We start from the raw sequence: 21,417 nt of genomic DNA, 5'->3' as shown, positions 1-21,417 counted from the left end.
AGCGCTTGCCACGTTAGTCGCTTAATATCAAATATATAGGCATCCAATATATATTATAAGCATGATTATTTGGCACTTTATATTATAAGATGTGTAGTTTAGTGTTTTTATTTTTCTTGTGTATAGGTTTTGTGATTATTGAAAAATAAAAACTTTTTTTCAACGTTTCTCTATATAAACTGAGTATATTCATAATAATGTAGGAATATAATAGTCTTTTCAATTCATAAGCACAAAAATTGATTCTATTTTATACATATTTCGACGGTCAAATTCATTACTGGAATATTTCCAAAATTGAGTAATTTGAAAGTATGCAGAACGGTTAAATATTAAAAACACTTTCTGAATCACTTAATTAACATTTAAAATTAGAGAAAATTGTTTTAAATGAATGTGTTACAAAATATCTTTGAACTTTGACTTGCATTTTCTAATATTAGCTTAATTTACAATGTTCCAGTAATGAATCCGGCCAACAATTCATAATAAAGATTTATTGAATAATTTATATTACATTATTAAAATTTATTTCTTGAAGTTAAAAAACTTCTTCGTTTGGGTACAAAAGAGAATCATCTCTAGAGACTGTCTGTAGTCAATCTGGTTCCATATATATCTCATCATTTTGAAGGGTTTCCTAAACTATTTAAGTATCTTGAATTTGTATGCAACAAAACTACCACCATACTTCAAAGAGTCCCGATGCATTTTTTCTTTCACCTCATAAGTATGCGACCTTCAAAATGTCAATTATATGATTCTCATTCAAGTAGTGAGCTTCTATAAATGTATTTTGAAGTATTTTGTCCTTTTTAGACTGATATTCTTTCGAACCTTTAGTTTTTTCTACCAAATTAAACAGCATTCTTTGTGTCAAGCAAATATCTTCTGACGCCGAAATATCGCTTGGTAATTGAGGACTTTCTATTGAGTTGTTACTTACTGCATAGTCCAATAAAAAAAAAACCATAATCAATAACATGTTTTCGGACAAGTTAAATCAAATGTGGAGGATCTATAAAAACAAAAATATTTAAATACTTATCACAGGGGTAATTAATAAAACAATTTTTGTTTTATCCAACACTCAGATGAGACCAAAGAGCAGTTTTCCAATACCCATGTCAATGGTGATCTTATATGTGGGGATATTATAATTTTTATAATTAGCTACGGCACAACCTGTCATGTTTGTCGATAATACAAAAAATTGAACTAAACAGACTAAACAGTAGAAAAAGAGATCGAAATGAGAGGCTTTGTAATTTTGTTTTCATTGCAAACTTGTAATTAAAACAATTCAGCTACAGCACGATGCACAAATACATCTACCGGGACAGGGAATCCTATATCTCGAACACTGTAAACCCTGTACTGTTGCTTCGCAGGTGACGTCATACGCGTCGGAGTACAAATTTCTACTCTTTGAGTAGCATACCGGTATTTGTGTATCGTGATTGAATATAGACTGTGCCTTGTATCTGTTCAATAACTTACGTTTTAAAAACAAATGAAATAAAAAATGTAACTGTTTAAAGCAATAATTTATTATTATAAATGTTAAAATACATAAATATATATTTATCGGACACAATCAAAAAATCAAAACTCCTTTTTATTTAATACTTGTTTCATTTCGAATCATCCTTTTTTAATTCAACCAGTTTTATTTCATCTACTTTTATTTCATCCGCACTATTTGTAGCAAATCCAACAGAAGACCGGCGTCGGCTGGAATTACTCGTACTGCTTGTACCATTATCGAGCGTAATCCTATCAGTATTTTCACTAACTGATGCATTAACGGAATCAATGTTCGTCAATTCCCTGCTAGATTTTAAGACCTGACTGATATCACCACTGGAAATTTGAGTTATACTATCCAGCGAACTTTTATCAGATGCAGATATAGCGGACTGACACGTTGGTGGCATTTGGGGAACTTGGAAACTAGTTCTCGGTCTTAGAACTGCAGGAGGCTTAAATAAATTCAAAGTGAAGATCGAACCGAAATATATGTGCTGCACAAGAGGAAACTTGGCAAGTACCTGCAATAAAAATAGGGTTTTAAAATCTTGACTTTATCTATTAAACTTTATAAGAAGCTAAATCGAGGAATTTCCATAGCCTATAGTACGAAAAATCTCCCTCCTCTCTTGAAACAATTGAAAAAAATATTATTTTGTACTAGGGGCATAATGCAATTAACATGTAATTTGATTCCAGTACTAAAATTTGTACATTTTCATTAAGTTACTAGGCATAATAACACAATATATTAACATTATTAAACCCCTATCAATTAAATTACCGGTCACAAATAGGCAAGTAATAAAAATTGTTAAAATGCACAGTAAAACAGACAGAGGTGTTCGACAAGGTAATCGAATATGGAATAAATAGTTTCAGATTGTATTAGTATATAAACATATCAAAAATATGTACTTTTACTCACACGTAAATATAAATATATATAGATCAAAATAAATATATGTTTTAACCTTATACTGATAGCTGATGGTCACTTACGAGGCATTTTACAAAAATTGATTTTGGCTATAGACAGACAACCAGTAATTCATGATAAATGATTACTAGTTGCTTACAAAAATGATCAACAGTGATAGTTCCAAGGTGGCCTTTACCTACATCGGCAGCAAAGAAAACAATACAATGAATCCTCAAACTGAAAATAATTTCAACTTGACTAAAAATAGCCATCATCAAGGAATGAAAAGAGTTCCATGGTGAAAAATTATTCCGCCATACATCATAACTTGCAAACCACCATAAGGACAAATATCCTGCCTCGCGTGTCTTGTCTCTCCGTCCCTCTTGTCGATCAGGTCCTCTCCAGGTTCATACTCATTTGAAAAGAAGATAAAGAACACCCTTCAGTTAGCCTAGCCACACCAAATCATGTTGTCTATTCATTCAACATTCAACAGAAATGATACTTATAGAGTAGTAGAAAATAGACTCCTACACATAGAAATGAAAAAAAGTGGTACAGTAGGTGGTACTGTAGACTAGCGCGAAGCTTCATACTGTTTTCTGTATTTTTAAAATTCAAATAATTTGTGTAAAATTGAATAAACTAATTTTATTATTTTTATAGATTTTAATAAAATTTAAAAAGTTTACATTTTATATAACGGTCACCCCTAGTCACGTAAATGGACTCTTCCACTTGTTTACCAAATTTACTTGTTTATTTCGTAAAAAGTCATATTTAATAAATTAGAAAGATCAACTTAAAATATTTTACTAATAATAAAAAAAAATTATAATAAATATACTGTACAGAAAGTGTTACATTTTAATGTTATTTATATTATATAAGTAAATTTAAACTATACACCAATACGGCGTCAACATGGCGGACGGAGTGAATGTGCAATGTGCCGTCACTTCTCTCTCAAATAGATGAGGGAACATTTGAAGATAAAACATTTAAATGTTGTAATACTAAGCCAAATAAAACGATACTTTGTTGGTGTGCGGAAAAAGTTATCATATTTCCTGTGCCATTAAAAGCAAGTTAAAATGTTCTAAAATATGTGACATGTTCACATATTGTTTTTCACATCAGATTGTTTTTCACAACACCCACGGTGTGTTGTGAAAAACAATCTGATGTTAATGAACCCATGAATCTATTGCAGTTAGAAAATAAAATGCTATAAGGCACTTATTGGAGGAAAAGAAGATACGTATAAATTACTGTTAAATAATAATGAACTTTTAAAATCTAATAACTATTTGCTGCAAGAAAAAGTCGATTTATTGAAGACGGAGTTAATAAACTATCACACCAAAGATAAAAATAATGACCCACAAAATAAAAACATTGAAAATAAATATAAACAACCAATTCAATCAGATGTCGACAATGGACAGTGGAAGTGTGACGTCACAACTGTCAATTACTTTCCAAACAAAAGTTGAAATGTCCAATCTCAAGACTTTTTAATTTCTATAAAGTTAACATTTGGCTTCCTCTGCTACTCTTTCTTTTAAGTATAGTGTTTTTTACGATAATACCATCATAATTCAGTGTTCTATTTCTACGAAATATAGTTTAAAAGTTTAAATTAAAGACATTCTAACCTTACTTTATTGATACATGCATTTTATTGCTATTTTTATAAAACAACATGCTTTATTATTTACACAACCTTAAAAAATTGTTGTAGTAACTATTAGAATACTTAGATATTGCAAAAAGCGGAAAGATTCTGTAAAAAAAATGAAAAAATAACGAAAAATACAAATTATCCACACTAAACAAGGTTTGTTTGGAAAGTGAAACTGACAGATGTCAATAAAATCTACGTCATCACTTCCACGGTCCATTTTGTATACAAAACAAATAACTTGTCAACAAACACACCTAACCTACAGGTGAAAAGCGAATATCAAAATAATAAAATGGATGAAATAATTAATCTCGCTTTGCCTATGGGACAGGAGTCTAAATTTCCCGATGCCCAACAACATGTGCAGGATTTGAGTGATTTTACAACAGTGCATTATAAAAAAAGAAAAAGAAACTAGAGTTATACTTTTTCCATCGTCAATTTGCCAAGCGTCGGCTTTTGAGATTCTTTGATGCCAATGCCGACCATTGGCGTGGAAATTAAGAAAAGGGATCAGTTATCAAACGCATATTTCAAGAAAAATCATATAATTTTTATTAATTTTTACATAATTATATTCAGGAAAATTTCTCAATTTTTGGGCAGAAATTGTTTAAACAATTTTTTAAACAAATTCAAAATATCACCTTTTGTGCTCCAAAAAATATTTTTTAAAGATCTATGTCATTTTTCTCAAAAGTTAATAGTAATATATAAAGAAGAATATTGGACAAAATGAGGAGTCTGGTGATTTTGGTGTAGAGCGTAAAGTTTGGTTACACCTTTATAGAATTAAGCGGCATATATCATCTGGAAATATCCAAGAAATCGTAAAAAATCAAGAACAATTATCCGACGCGGATGTTATTGTAAAGGAAGTACCGACTGAGGAAAACCGTAATAAGTATTTTATATTTGGGATTAGCGAAAAATACAAAGATCAAATCTACAAACAATCTACGTGGCCCAAAGGAATCAGCTTTAAACGTTTCGAATTCAAAAAATTCCACAACTACCGACGTAACAATAAGGATTTTTGAAGGCCTTCCCAGATAAGAAAGGAATTAGTATCTTCCAACCAGGATCAAATAGAATCTTTGACAATACAGGGCACAAAAATAACATAAATAATATTGTAATGTGTGGTAGGTGATAAACTGGATACCAGTATATCTAAATCTAATATCGTTAATAAATTTTCTATTATTTTATACAACGTATGTTCTGTACGCAATAAAGTTGAGGAACTGGAAGTATTTCTTAGCGAAAATGATTGGCCAAATCTTGTGATTTTAACTGAGTACTGGTTGTATCCTCTGGAAACACTTAGTATTAATAAATAACTCCATAATATCCAAATTTTCCAGATCTGAAAGCATCCATGGAGGCACATTAATTTTAATTAATACAACGTTTCAGTATAAATTCAATTTTGTTGACTACAATAAATTTAACCACCTCTGCATTAAATCTGAATTTGAATTCTCTATTACTTTCAGTAAGAAGCTTAATACTTTTCTCATTGTTGTGTACAAACCCCCTAAATCTATTATTCAGTTATTCTTTCAAGTATTGGAATCCTTGCTTAAAAAATTCCACAAAATGCTTTTATTATCTTGACAGTGACTTTAATATTGATTATCTGGATTCATCCCACAGCCATGTTATTGCCATTACAAATTTACTATGAGAATGCTGGTTACCGATCCCACCAGAGATATCAGCACATTGGATTATATTTGTACTAATCTACATCCAGATCTGACTGTGTGCAGAGTGATTCCCTATTTTTTATCAGATCATGATCCCACTCTATGTGAATTTTCCCTTAAGAATCCACCTTATACAGCCAGATGTGGTAGGATTTTCAGCAAAAGTAATTTTGACAGGTTTATCAAATTATGTAATCAGGAAGATTGGAATAATATTTTTTGCTCTCCTGATTTGCTTTATCAATTTAGCAATTTAGCATTTCAAAAAAGAATTCTTAAATCGAAAATTAGTTCATAATCTTAGAGTTAAAGTTCCCCAAACTACTGATATATTCTTAGATCCTAGTGAGCTGAATAAATATTACTGCTCGGTAGGTCCAGAACTCGCTGGAAAAATTAATTCTTCTTCTGATCCAGTGCATGTTTTAAATGAAGTAAATATTACAAATTCCTTTTATTTTCTTCCTACTAAATCGGCTAAAATAAAAAAAATTATACAAGGCATTAAAAATCCTATGGCTGCAGGCTGGGATGATAATCCCATCCAAAGTTTTATCCCTTGTTCCTGATAATGTTCTGAGAATTTTAGCGGAAGCAATTAACATATCTTTTTCAACGGGTCACTTTAGCGATTGTTTAAAATGTGCTAAGGTTATTCTTCTGCATAAAGGTGGTGACAACGATTTACCTGCTAATTATCGTCCTATCTCTTTGTTACCGTCGCTTTCAAAGGTTGTAGAAAAATTGGTAAAAATCCAAATGATGACTTTCTTACAAAAACACAATTTACTTTCTTCCTTCCAATTCGCTTTCCAGTCATTAAAAAGTACATATGATGCCATCTTCGAATTCATGGAAAAACTATACTTGGACTTAAATAAAGATTATGTTGCTGCCGCAGTTTTCTGTGATCTTTCTATGGTTTAGAGGCACTGCTCTAAAGTGGTTCAGTTCACACTTGGAAGACAGATGCCAGTCTGGATCAATCAATGAGCGCTACTCTAGTAATATCTTTATTAATTGTGAAGTCCCTCTAGGCTCTGTCTTTGGTCCTATCTTTTTCTTGATATATTTTAACGACATAACTAACCTCGACATTAATGGCCGGTTTACTATATTTGCAGATGACACCACAATTTTATGGCAAAATAAGGACTCTAAAGTACTTGTGGGGAATTAACCAAACAAATGTACTATTACGAATTAATAGTAATTCAATTAACACGAACTATTCCTTCGATAACTCTGGCGAGATAAATGAACTTTTACTCATAGGTGCAAATAATTATTAAAATTTAAATGGTTGCAATAAACAATCAAAAAACAATTTAAAGGTTCAGGTAAAACTAGGTGAAGAACTTACCGCTGGGTCTAATTACCATGGTTTGCACTACGAAACAACGAACAAAATCAATTCAATATGCGTGCATGGGTTCACTTGCCGGGTTACGTCTTTTCCTCTTAACGACTGGTGCTCTTGTGTTTAGCGATATTTATTTCCGAGACTCAGCGGTACTATTAAGGGACCGTAGGAATACAGGGAGGATTTTGATTAGTTCACACAACCATATTTGAATTTAAACAGTACTGAACAAGATTATTAGTAGTGATATTCTGAAAACGTTAGAGTGGTGCAAAGCTAATCATTTGACATTTAATTTTTCAAAAACCAAATTAATTTCTTTTAAGAATGATCTAAACAACATTACTCTGGGCAATGAAGGTATTTGTTCTGACACCGTAAACAAATTTTTAGGTCTCTATATTGATAATAAACTTAAATTTGAGCAACATACTGTATGTTTAAGCAAAAAGATATCATCGGGTTGCTTTGCGGTCAAATCAGTTGCTCACCATTTAGATTTCAAGATTGCAAAAATAGTTTATGTGGCCTTAATTTGAGATACGGTATTGCCTTTTGGGGTAGCTGTTCTCTTCATCATTTGTTCCGGAAACATGGTATCTTGACACTTGCATGTGTATCCTTGAATTAGCGTACTTAATTTAAAAAAAAAAAAAACAAAGAGGATATTGGGACAGATTCCCCTTATAACACTCGTCTAAATTATGTTATTCCAATTCCTTCTTCGACATTAATTAAAAAATCATTTATTTATACTGGTAAGAAAGTGTTTAACCACCTACCACTCGATAAGATCCTCAAGCAATATTTTTGTATTCCGAAGAGCAATCAAGAAGTTTTTATTATCTAAATATTACTACAGTATAGAGGAATTTTTTGAGGACAGTTGCGCTAATTGATATATTTTTTTCTTTTTTTTTTTAATTATGGAAATTTTATAATTAGTATTTTAATGTATCTTGTGCCTTGTTTGTACTATACCATGTTGTGTTTCATAAACGCAAACTCATTTAAAAACAATAAATTTCTCTCTCTCTCTCTCTCTCTCTCTCTCTCTCTCTCTCTCTCTCTCTCTCTCTCTTTTAAGATCATCCCGCTGGTCGCCAATGTTCTTGGAGGACAACATAATTTAACGAAGAATATAACTCAATAAAGTTTTAAGCGGATATTAGAATTGCATTGTGTTTTGATTTAAAAATCAAAATTCTTGAATAACACTTACCTCTGCTTTATACATTTTAATAAGACCACCGTTGATTTTAGTCCACGTAGACACTCCACTAATACTCCATAATTGATTCGAATGTTCAGCAAACGGTCCCGTCTTCACCCTGTTAATATACTCGATGCAGCTCAAAAACATGTATTCGGAAGAATGTTTTCTTACAATATTATCCTTTAAAAAACACGTTGGTTCAAAATGGCCATTACCTAAAAACAAAAAGATATTGTTCAGTCTGTAAATAGTTATATGTACAATGCTCACCAAAATTTTAAATTCAAGAAAAAAGCTACAAAACTATGAACTAGTAGAGATAGTACAGACACTCATGACCACGGCGCAGTAGACGAAATTTGGTTTACAATAGAACCTAATCTCTAATTAATTTGACTATCACCTCGATTACATACATTTGACTGTTTTGATGTTTGGCATGTTTTGATTTAATTCGTATCGAATGATGGCGCATGTTCACAATTACATTAATAATTCACCTGTGGATATTGTTAAAAATGTTCACTTCTATTGAACTTACCTATAAATTGTGAACTCCCCCAGATAAATGGTACAAACTGGTAGTCATCTAAGCTCCACACCCCATGACTTCCTGCAGGTTCCATATTGTATGTTGTTTGTAATTTTCGAACTATCTCCAGATACCTACATATAACATACAAAATATAAAAAAAGGCAAATTAAATATGTTTTTAATACAGAATATAATAAAACCTTCACAAAAAGACTGTGGCATTTTAGTTTATAAATAATAATTGATAAACGTTTAGAAAATAGAACACACCACAAAATATTTTACTACAAATAATGTAGGCTGCAACCTGCAACTATACAGGGTGTTTCAAAAAAAAGTAACCCCGTCTCTAGGGTAGGTAAAAAACTGAAAAATAATTGGGGTTTGCTTAGTAAAAAATTTTTGTAACGCCAACCGTTTTCAAGATACAGGGCGTTGAAGAAAAAAAAATTTTACGCATTTTTTACGATTTTGCCGAAACTACTGGCAACATTGTAATGAAATTTTATACGAATATGTTTTGGAAGCTGATATATCCCATGAATTTGTTTTTATATCTGATTCTCATAGAGGGTGCTAGTTACACGGATCGTACTAAGTATTAGTCAATATAACTTTTTTAAGAGTATAATTATTATTAATCAAAATTTCAAGTAAACTTAAACATCATTTAATTTTACACGAAAAAGGTACTCTTGGTAAAACTCGATATTGTATACCGTTTTCGGAATATTTTGATTTGAAAATTTAATGAGTAATAATTGATGCTGGTATAAAATAGTTAGTAAATAAACAAAACTCTCAAGAAGAAAATTAAATTAATGACTAAGTGTTCAAATTACAGTGTTCAAAATGCCCTCCGTTTTCGCGAATACACAAGTCTATTCTTTTTTCTAAAGATTCCATTAACCTTCTAAACGGTAGGGGATCAGCTATGATGTCATTAAATTGACGTTGAATTCTTTCTTCCAATTCTTGGCGTGAATTTACCTCTGTAGCATAGACTTTTTCCTTAATATACGACCAAACTGCGTAGTCCAAAGGGTTAAAATCGCATGACCGAGGAGGCCAATGAATCGGAGCTTCTGCACCTCTACCAATCCATCGATTCGGAAAATGATTACTCAACCAATTACGACACCTTCTATCAAAGTGTGGTGGAGCTCCATCGTGCATAAAAAATAAAGATCTTCGCTAGTTTAGCGTTAAATCTTCTAATATCTCGAATAAGGAATTGTTTAAAAAATCAAGATACATATCACCATTTAAATTTCCAGGTAGAATATGATAACCTATTAATTTGTTACCTAAAGTTGCTGCCCAAACATTAACTTTACATGAGTGTTGGTAATGTGATACCCTTTTGACTCGTGGATTCCCATCACACCAGTAGTGTGCATTATTGTCCCAGACAAGGGAGTTAAACATACCTTGTCGCGTAAAGGTGGCCTCGTCCGTAAAAAGAATACATTTAAAAAAATTTGGATTGTGGGCTGTCCTTTGTTGCAATGTTTCACAAAAATCCACTCTAACCGGTAGATCATCTGGCAAGAGCTCTTGGACTTGTCTGTAATGATAAGGATGTAATTGCTGTTCTTTCAGTATCCGCCAAGTACTTGAAGAAAAAGTATTTGTTTGTCTTGGTATATTCCTTACGCTAACTGTTGGATCTTAATCAAGTAAATTTAAAATAGTATCTTCTTTATTAATTGTTCTTGTTGTTCTTGGTCTACCAGAATTTATTTTATTTGGTCTCACATTCCCAGTTTCTCGACAACGTCGTTCAACGGCTCTAAATGTTTTTTTACTTGGTAAGTTTCTTCTAGGAAACTTTTCTGCATAACGTGTCACAGCTGCACTAGAACATCCTAAACATTCGCCTAAGGTTAATAACATGTGAGTGTATTCAACATTTGAGTACATTTTGATTTGATTTTACAAATAACAAGGTTTCAAAACTCTAATTATTGTTGATTTATCGTCATGACAATCAATAAATGTCAGATTTCCATGGCACACTTGGAGAAAATAGAGGTATACCTATTAGAACTTTATTACTACCAGCATCAATTATTACTTCATAATTTTCAAATAAAAATATTCAGAAAACGGTACACAGTATCGAGTTTTACCAAGAGTACTTGAAATTTTGATTAATAATTATACTCTTAAAAAAGTTCTACTGACTAATACTTAGTACGATCCGTGTAACTAGCGCCCTCTATGAGAATTAGATATAAAAACAAATTCATGGGATGTATCAGCTTCCAAAACATATTCGTATAAAATTTCATTACAATGTTTCCAGTAGTTTCGGCAAAATCGTACAAAATGCATAAAAATCCGCTGCCAAACGTTCTGCTGCCGGCGAAAGGGCAAAATCTGGAAAGAAAGCCAATGCCAAAAAGCCGCATAAAATACAGAGAAAAAACCGGCAAAGGCGAAGAAAGTTGAAAAGAAGTCTGCACCTAAAACTATGTCATCTTCATCCACATTTCTGACTTCCGCAGAGACCAAAGTAAAAACTCCAACAAAAGAGAAGAAATCAAATAAAGGCAGTCCTATGAAAAAACCCAAGGCACCTAAGCCAAAGACCACCAAGGCTGCTGCAAGTTCACCAAAACCTAGAAAGGCTGCTGCTCCTAAGAGAAGTAATTGGACTAATTAATATCTTCTAATTATTAAAAACAATTATAATGTATTAACGAATTGTTTTTAAAGTCACATTAACTGGGATAATAAATTATTATATTTTCTTAGACTCCATGTTAAAATAAATAAAAATAGTTATGCATAACAAACCTTACGAATATTTTACAAGCAACTGCTGGTCCATCCCTGGTTTTTAAGTATCCAATTTTGAAAAGAGCACACAGAAACATAAGGAATGACAGTTCATGGCCAGTTCCATAATCAATTCTAGTAGCATTACCAAAACCTTCTATTAAATAAACACTAATTTCTGGTATAGTTTTGTGCAAATTTTCTGGAAAAATACTGTGAAACAGTTCTGCAGCTCCCTAAAAGTATATACATACATAAATAGTAATAGCATGTTTCATAGTAAAAATGACTTATCAGAGCCAAATATTCCTAAGGCCTATAGTAATTGCAAATTAGTTTTAAGGTAGATTAAAAGTTGGCTGCACTTGAGGCTCTACCATTAGCCTACATGAGCATGTGCGTCCCGCTTATAGAAGAGCAATTCAATTGGTCGATTTGGTTACGGTTTAAGAGGGTGGCTGCATAAACTCACAGCGTGGTGCCGTGGCCGTCGGCTTAAAACTATCATGAAAATTTCATAATGAAATATGTAGTTAGGGGGAAGTGGGAAAGGAGTACGAACGGGTAACTTTGCATCTACGACTAAACAAATTTCGATGCAATTGATTTGCAAACTGTCTTTTTTTTTGTTTTTTCACAATAAAATCTTTATTTTCAATATATTAAATTGTTAAATTTTTAATTTTAAAACTTAAAAATGTATGATATTTACAATATTCAAAGTATTTATTTTTTTAATTGTATAACTTTGAATTAAAAATTGGTTTGTTCCAACACAACGAAAAACAGTCACATACCTTTTTATTATATTGTTTTTCTGCCCAGAAATTAACGAAACATTTTTAAAAAATTTCAATTAAAAAAAAGTATTCAATGAAACTTTTTAATAAATTATGAAATTTTCCATTTCGCCAAAACTTCCAAACTTCCATTTCATCCATAATTTTTCAATAATAACAAAAAGCATTCCTGATTTATTTTTGAAATAACAAAATAAACTTTAACAGTACATTTTAATGAATAGTACCTATATGTGAAAGTTTTTACTCTGTATGGGTACTATTTAATCTTGTTTTAAAATAACATCTAGTAGTATCTAAAACATAATTTTCACAATGAATGAATATTAGTGAAATTATTACAATATAGTCTTAAACTGATTTATACTTAAGATTTGTACATATTTCAATTAAAAATTTGAATCATAATAATTTTTCTAAAAAGAATAATTTATTAAAAGTTAAAATAATATTATTTTCTTTAAACAATTTTATAAAACACAAAAATTTAATCCTATTCTACGACCACGCGGCATCTACTTATAAAAATATCTAAAGTTGCATTTATTGCCCCACTCTTTCATATTTTAGAAGCAAACCGCTCCTTAGTGGTACCACGTGCAACACGTGCGTTCCACTCGACTCATTTTTCTTTATCTATGTCCCACCTTTTGCTAACATTCAAAAATAACAGTGAATAATTCTTCTATAAGCGTCTATATTCTTTGATGGTATGATGTGCTCTTGTTATGATAAGGTCTGAAAATTGTACTAAATATTTTTCTCTTGAGTGAGAGTAAACTCACATTAAAAAACAAGTTCCTAATACCCATTCCCATTACATGCATTGTTATGCCAACCAAGAAAACATTTTGAAAAATTATAAATAAGATGTCCAGAGCAGTTGCTACTAGATGGAACTCTCAATATTCAGTTTTTTTTTGAACATCGACAAAATCACAGGTATGTTTGTAGATGTGATAGATGTATTAGTTTAGATGAAGTTTCAAATTTGAGTAGAGTGTCAGAAAATGAAGAATCCTTGTTATGGATGACAGTACCTACTAAATAAAATACTTATCCAACTTTTATAATACTTTTTTACCCAACACAAATTAATTATTGACTTTTATATCCAACACCCATAAGGTTAAAGGCGGGATAGAAAGAAAGAAACTTACATCTTTGACTTTTGCATACCACTGCTTAAATGCTTGATTACCAAATCTTTGCGGCTGCTGAATAGGAGGAATTTCATCAATCCATGTGTCCAAAGAGTTTAGAAGACTGCAAATCTTATTAATTTCTTCTGAAGCATCAGCACTACCAGCTGAATTACTTTTACATTTAATTGCCTCGTTTAAAGCACAAATAAATCCCAAATATTCCTGAAAAAATATTAGTAATAAAATTAGATTGTAATAAAATTCTATGCCAATAAGCAATTAATTCTTAGTGTTTCGTCTTTAATTATACCAGGAGTCAAATTTATTTAGAGTTTTTATGTATGCATGTAAAAGTAATCATAACTTTGAAAGTATCCTGTATATGGTAATAAAACTTTTTATTATTCTGATGGACAATAAATGGAAAATGTAAATTCAAAATTATGAAGTAGAGTGTTGCATTAAAAAAAAAACACTTTAAATTAGTTCAGTTTTATGGAACATTTGAAATTAATTTTACTTTATCTATGATTTATGTGTAACTCAATTTTCTCTACCCCATCTGACAACGTATATAATGAACTCCACAGTACAAATGAAATACCTTCTATATAAGAGTTACACTAAAACTTTTTACACTAAACAGGCACATTAAGACCTTACACTTCAGTAATTATACTTTCTTGAAAACTTGAAAAATGGATAGGGATAACTGAATTAGATTTTATGTAGGGTACTACCCTATTGGACCTTCAATAGATAATAATTTTTAATTTATTATAAAACTTACATGATAAGCTTCTGATTTTTCCCAATGTTGCATATCACCCATGTTTTTGACTTGCTTAGTAGGAGTAATATATACATGGTTTTCTGGAAGAACAGCTGAAAATGAAATATTATTTACAGATATGAAGGAGCAGTAAATTGAGTTTCATTTTCTATTGTTCTACTCTAACATTTAATAAATAATATTGCTTATATTTTTCCTGTATGCATGTAAAGCACTTTTCTGTATCAGTTTCACTTTGACAGTCTTTTATTCTTGAAATTAACTGTATCATATATATTCTTTGTTATCATGATCACCCTTTTTCTTGGATTGCCGATCTATTTCCAAATGTTAAGTAGCAGTCGTATTTAACAGAAAACTTTTTTTCTAATGTGCTTTCTTTCTGTTAGTGTGTTTTTAAAGGGTATAAAATATTTTTTGTCTACTTTTATTTTAAATATATTTCTCCTTCGAATCATGACAATGCGTTTAAAGGTAATCCTATATAAATTTGAAAAGGATCAGATAGAATAATATTAACAGAAATGTTAAAAAGAAGCAATTAACTTAATTTTTTACCATTTTTGACTAATATTTTACTAGCATTCATTTACTTCTGTTTTGTTAGAATTACCTGCATCATTTTTCCCAAAATTCATTATTATAAACGTGTATTGGAGAATTTCACAATAAACTTTAGTTAAAAACAATTATTTTTTAGTTTTAACCTATTTTTATTTTGTATCTTTCCTATTTTATTTTAAAAATAAATATTAGTTTTTGACATTTGAAAGGTTATCTCAGTGAAAGAAGCGACGTTGTCAGTATTTCCTCCGAGGAGACAACTCCATTCATTTAAATTACATAAAAAAGAATTAAAGATCCTAGAAATGGAAAAAGAAAGCGCCTATCTGCCGTACCAAGTTCGGGGTTCTAAATAGTACAGGGTGTATTCCATGATATGGAATGGCTCTTGTTCGCTTGTGAAATACCTAGTATTTGCCGTTTTTATTGGCGATTTTCTATAACAAAGTCTGGAAATCTTGGCATCCTCAGTATCCTGGTGATGCTTCCCAGATGGTACAACAGGGCCTTTAAATAATTTTTTTTCTTGTTTTGCTAATTTTGTGGCAGTTTTTGTTATATCTTCTTTGAGTTAATTCTTGTCACATGGCGGTTGTAGATTAGTACCAGTACCTAGTAGGGGAGACCGGGGAGAGTTCGGACACAGGGAGACATCGGACACATTTGAATTTCGCACATTTTTGAAGATGCACTGTTGTCATTTGGTAAACACAACCTTATTTGTACATAATTATAGGTTATGTATTGACAGCTGTGATTTCGGTCGTAGTCACAGAGTTATCTATTGTGAAGTGTTTTGTCGAGTTTTGTTCTAAAAATATCGGTGCAATCCAGAAGATATATTTTAAAATACATAGACTTACCACGTATAAAACTTTGGTGCTGTAATCTACTATACTTATTTCATTAATTTGCGTTTATGTTGTTGCAATATTTAGGTAAGTTTTTTTATAAACCCATTGTATTACCAATGTTTGCATTAGGGGAGAGTTCGGACACAGTGTCCGAACTCTCCCCTGTGTGTCCGAAGTCTCCCCTGATCTGTAGTTATTCTATTTTTCTCTTACAGCTCATAATGCCCCGTACATATACAAGGGTAACAGAACGACAATTTTCTGCAGACACTATGAAAAATGCCACATCAGAGGTGCTTGACGGCAAATTGAGCATTCGGAATAGCGCCAAAACCTACGGCGTTCCTAAATCTAGTCTTCTAGATTACATAAAGAAAGCTAGAGCTGTGGGTATAGACAACGTAACATTCTCTCCAAATTTCAAGCAATCTCAAGTGTTTACCGATATAATGGAAAAAATGCTTGAAAAATATTTATTAGATTGTTCTTCCATGTTTCATGGACTAACGCCTAAAGCTGCAAGACGTTTAGCTTTTGAATTTGCCAAGAAAAACCATGTTAAAATGCCTACTACATGGAGCGAAAATGAAGAAGCTGGAACAGACTGGTTTTCAGGTTTCATGAAACGTCATCCTGTACTATCTATTAGAACACCTGAAGCCACTAGTCTCGCTAGAATGACGAGTTTTAACAAAGTTACTGTTGAGACGTTTCAAAATAAATTAGAAGAAGTTTTACGTCGTCATTCTTTTGGATCTTCAGCGATTTTCAATTTAGATGAAGTGAGTCAATTAACAATTTTGTTTAGTTATTTTGATAATTAATATCACTTATTTTTTAGACTGGGGTTACTACAGTTCAGCGTGTACCTAAAATAATTGGAAGAAAAGGTCAACATCAAATAGGGCAGGTGACCTCACGTGAACGTGGAGAATTAGTTACACAAGTGGGCATAATTTCTGCTGATGGAAAAGCATTGCCTCCTATATGGGTATTCCCACGGCAACGTTTTGATGAAAACCGCATGATGAAAGGGGTTCCTCAAGTTGCTTTAGGATTAGTATCTCCTTCAGGATGGATGACAAGTGATAATTTTTTGAAAGTACTTAAACATGTTGTCAAAAATACACTCTGCTCTGATACTAATAAAATTTTACTAATCATGGATAACCACGAGTCCCATCTCTCAGTGGAGGGACTTGATTACTGCAAAGAAAATGGAATTACTGTTTTGACACTACCACCTCATACTTCTAATAAGTTACAACCTTTGGACCGAACAGTGTTTGGTCCTTTCAAAAAGTTTTTTAATGATGGTGCTAATTCCTGGATGTTGTCTAATCCTGGTCAGACACTTTCTATATATGACTTGCCTGCTATTTGTTCTTCTGCTTGGGACAGAGCTGCCAATCCAGTTAATATTAAAAGTGGTTTCAAGTGTACAGGTATTTGGCCTTTTGACAGGAATATATTCGGAGAAGAAGAGTTCTTATCTTCTTACGTGACAGATAGACCAATGCCTACTACAGAACCGGAACTCGGAAAAAGAGATTTTGATAGCTTGTCCAAACCGGGGCCAAGCAAAGTTTTAGTTTCTCCGAGTCACTCAACTTCTCCAAACATCATTTCTCCAGAAATGGTTAGACCGTTTCCCAAGGCGCCAGAACGTAAAACATCAAATAGAGGGAGGCCTAAGGGCAAATGTATCATTGCCACGGATACTCCAGAAAAAGACGAAATTGCCAACAGGAAACTAAAACGATCTGTTACAAGGAAAGTAAATCCTAAAAAAAGACAGAAAGTCACTAAAAAAATTGTTGAAACATCTTCTTCTTCTTCCTCTGAAGACATAATGAGCAATGAAAAATCCTCTGACTTCATAGAGCAAGATGACGAAGTGGATACAGAAGAAACAAATATTGCAAATGGTCAGTTTATAATTGCCAGAGTTTATGGAAAAACACCAGCTACATTTCGGCACTATGTTGCAGAAATTCAGGAAAAACAGATAAAAGGATACGACGTAAAATTTTATAAAAAACATGCCACTTCTAATCGGTTTATCTCCACTGAAGAAGATGCTTTTGTTATATTTGAAGACATAAAATGTATTTTACCGAAGCCCTTGAAAGATACACGTCAAAGATATGAAAATATGATCTATTTTAATACAGATTTAGAAGATTATTCATTGCATTAATTTTTTAATATCTAAACATGTCTATTTTTTTTAAATACATTTTTATAAGTAACATATGTTGTACTGTCCGAAGTCTCCCAGTACTGTCCGAAGTCTCCCAGTTCCTAGTCCGAAGTCTCCCCGTTTCTGGGGAGACTTCGGACAAATGACCCCCTGCAATATTTTTTTATTTTTGTTGTTAATTTATTGATTTGATATATTCTGCTCTTGATTGGTTATGCCTGAACCTTGGAAGCTTAAGTTAACTACTTTAAAAGGTAAATATATCAATACACTTTTCTAATAAAAATTAATTTTTAAAAATGGTCCGAACTCTCCCCGGTCTCCCCTACACTTGTCAATTGATTGCAAAACGACTGGTTCTAACAACAAACGGCTTCCGAAAAGTGTCGTAGAACTATAAATGATCTGTGTCATCCTCCACACCATACATTATGTATCGATCATCATTTTTATTGTATAATAATTTTTATTACGATGACTAGATTATTTGCAAAAGCGACTGTTTTCACCCCTTCCCTAAGCTTTAGCTATAATGTTCCGTTGTGCATGATGTTCCACAGTGTCGGTCCCAACACCGCTCCTTGTAGAATTCCCGACATTGTGTCCAACCATTTTTTCTGGTTAGTATTATTTTTCTGTTTGATAGATAATCACAAATAATGTTTGTTAAATATGTAAGCACGTCTTTCATTCTTTCGATTGCCATGGCCGAATTTGCTATATCAAAGGCATTTTAATATCAAACATTCCTATAACTATAACTCCTTATGGTGGGATCGCAACATTACCAAAAGGAACAAAAAAAGAATAGGACAAACCATGGTTGAATCAGTTCTTTGTTATGGCTTTGAAGTATGGATAATTAATGCAGACCTGAAGAGAAGACTGTTTGCAGTTGAAATGGATTATTTGAGAAGTGCTAGAACATCAAGGCTGGAAAGGAAGACCCACGAATCTATAAGAAATGCTACACATGAATGTTGTATCAATTGCTGATTTTCTTTCTTGAAATTCAAATGTTTCGATATTTGTTTACCTAGTGGGCAGTGATATTTTCATTTTTTACTTTATATTGATGTGTTTATTTGACGACACCCATTTTTAAAATCAATAGAAGATACAGATTTTCATCTTTTTTTATGTGAAAGTATATATAGAACATATACGAGGTGTGTTAAAAAAATACCAGAAATTTTCGTTTTTTGAAAAAAATATTTATTTATTCGTCTGCATTAATGTTGTCACCTTTAAAGTAGTCCCCATAAGATAATATGCACTTGTGCCAACGCTTCTGCCAATCCTTGAAACACTTCTCAAACTCGATCTTTGGGATAGCCTTTATTTCTATCAGCGAAGTCACACGGAGCCATGTCTGGCGAATATGGAGGCTGGGGCATCATAACAGTATTTTTTTGGCCAAAAATTCACGAACAAGCAATGAAGTGTGAACTGGTGCATTATTGTCATGCAAAAGCCATGAGTAGTTTTTCCACAAATCCGGCCTTTTTTTATTGCTTCACGCAAACGGCCATTAACTTGTACGTATTAATCTTTATTAACCACTTGATAGTCCAGTCGTCGCATACTCTCTCCGATGCTTTTTAATTTATATGTTGAAAATATATTTGCGGAAGCATTAGAAGACACGAAATTAGGCATTAAGGTGAACGGCATACCAATTAGCAACCTACGCTATGCGGACGACACAGTGATTATAACTGATAATTTGGAAGATCAGCAGTTATTACTTGATAGGGTGAATAGCATAGGTAAAAAATATGGCCTCAAAATCAATATTTTGAAAACGAAATATATGGTCATTAGCAGAAACTCTCAAGAAAACCCGATAATATGCATAGGTGACGATCGCATAAAACGCGTGAAAACTTTTAAATACCTTGGCACCACAATCAATGACCAATCGGATCCACAACAAGAGATAAAAACCCGAATACAAATGGCAAGACAAGCTTTTGTGAAATTCAGACCGCTCCTATGTAATCAAAACCTAAATTTCGAAATACGCTACAGAATGGTCAAGTGCTACATATGGTCCATCTTGCTTTATGGCATGGAAACGTGGACTTTGAAAAAAACATCTATCAACAAACTTGAAGCATTTGAAATGTGGTCATTGAGAAAAATGATGCGCATACCTTGGGTGAATAGAGTTCGAAACGATGACGTCCTTAAGAGAGCCGGCGTGGAAAGAGAACTCTTTGAATTAATTAAAAAACGCAAAATTGGTTACCTTGGGCACATATTAAGAGGAGCAAAATATGAAATACCACAGTTAATCCTACAAGGGAAGATCAAAGGTAGGAGAGGAGCCGGCCGCAAACAATTATCCTGGTTAAGGAATATTAAAGAATGGACATGAATACACAATACAGGCGAGCTGTGTCACGCCGCCAAGAACAGAATTCTAGTAATGAGATAGTCGCCTACGCACTTTGGTGTATGGCATGTTAAGAAGAAGAAGTCCAGTCGACAGAGAGTTGAGCCCTAAAAATTATATGAACAAGCTGAATTTTGCAGAGAGTATTATTTTTGGGACCCCAAAAAAGACGCACGAAAGTTTACCACTGTTACCCCCGGGCTTCCCCCTAAAACCCGCCTCGCAAAACGCAAAAAATCGATTTACCAAGAATCTGTACACCTTAGAAAAAAATGTAGCTGGAATAATTTTAAACAAAAATATTTATAAGCATTTTTTGTGTAGAATGGACCGTTTACTTAGAAACAAGAAGAAATTAAAGAGATATTTTGTATAAAGCTTGTGAGAATCATAAAAAATGGCAAAAATCGCGCCACGATTACTTATTTAATACCTGTATAACATCTGAGTTTATTTGCGGGAAAATACAAAAATAGGCCACTTGAATCAAAAGATATTGAATTTTTACCGTCGAGCTGATACAAATTTTATTCAACATTGATTTCGCGCGCGTAACTGACATGTAAAATCGACGGTCACTTCAAGCGTTGTTTCTAAGCGAACGGTTCATTCTACACAAAAATGCTTAGACATTTTTGTTTAGAATTATCTCAGCTACATTTTTTATTTGAAATATTTTTTTCTAGGGTGTACAGATTCTTGGTAAATCGATTTTTTGTGTTTTTACCCCCCTGCGAGGGGGTTTTAGGGGGAAGCCCGGGGGTAAAAGTGTTAAACTTTTTTGAGGTCCCAAAATTAATATTCTCGGCAAAATTCAGCTTGTTCGTATGTACGACTGGAGTATGACATCGTGGTAAAAATTCATGGTGCACTATGCCATTAAAATCAAAGAACATAGTGAGCATAAC

The 21,417-nt window shown here is 32.4% G+C and overlaps 1 protein-coding gene across 1 annotated transcript; it reads right to left on the bottom strand.

The window, feature by feature from the left end:
* Positions 1-1,532: 1,532 nt before the first annotated feature.
* Positions 1,533-15,263, bottom strand: LOC140443896 (serine/threonine-protein phosphatase 2A activator-like). The gene is made up of 7 exons (XM_072535402.1): positions 15,104-15,263; positions 14,488-14,582; positions 13,713-13,919; positions 11,771-11,988; positions 8,975-9,099; positions 8,440-8,648; positions 1,533-2,051 (listed from the first exon to the last, which is right to left on the bottom strand). The coding sequence occupies exons 1-7, from the start codon at positions 15,126-15,128 to the stop codon at positions 1,635-1,637; spliced, it is 1,296 nt and encodes a 431-aa protein (XP_072391503.1). The 5' UTR covers positions 15,129-15,263; the 3' UTR covers positions 1,533-1,634.
* Positions 15,264-21,417: the final 6,154 nt, after the last annotated feature.

Source organism: Diabrotica undecimpunctata, chromosome 6, assembly GCF_040954645.1.
Source record: "Diabrotica undecimpunctata isolate CICGRU chromosome 6, icDiaUnde3, whole genome shotgun sequence".
NCBI lineage: Eukaryota > Metazoa > Arthropoda > Insecta > Coleoptera > Chrysomelidae > Diabrotica > Diabrotica undecimpunctata.
This window is presented reverse-complemented; position numbering and strand designations above follow the sequence as displayed.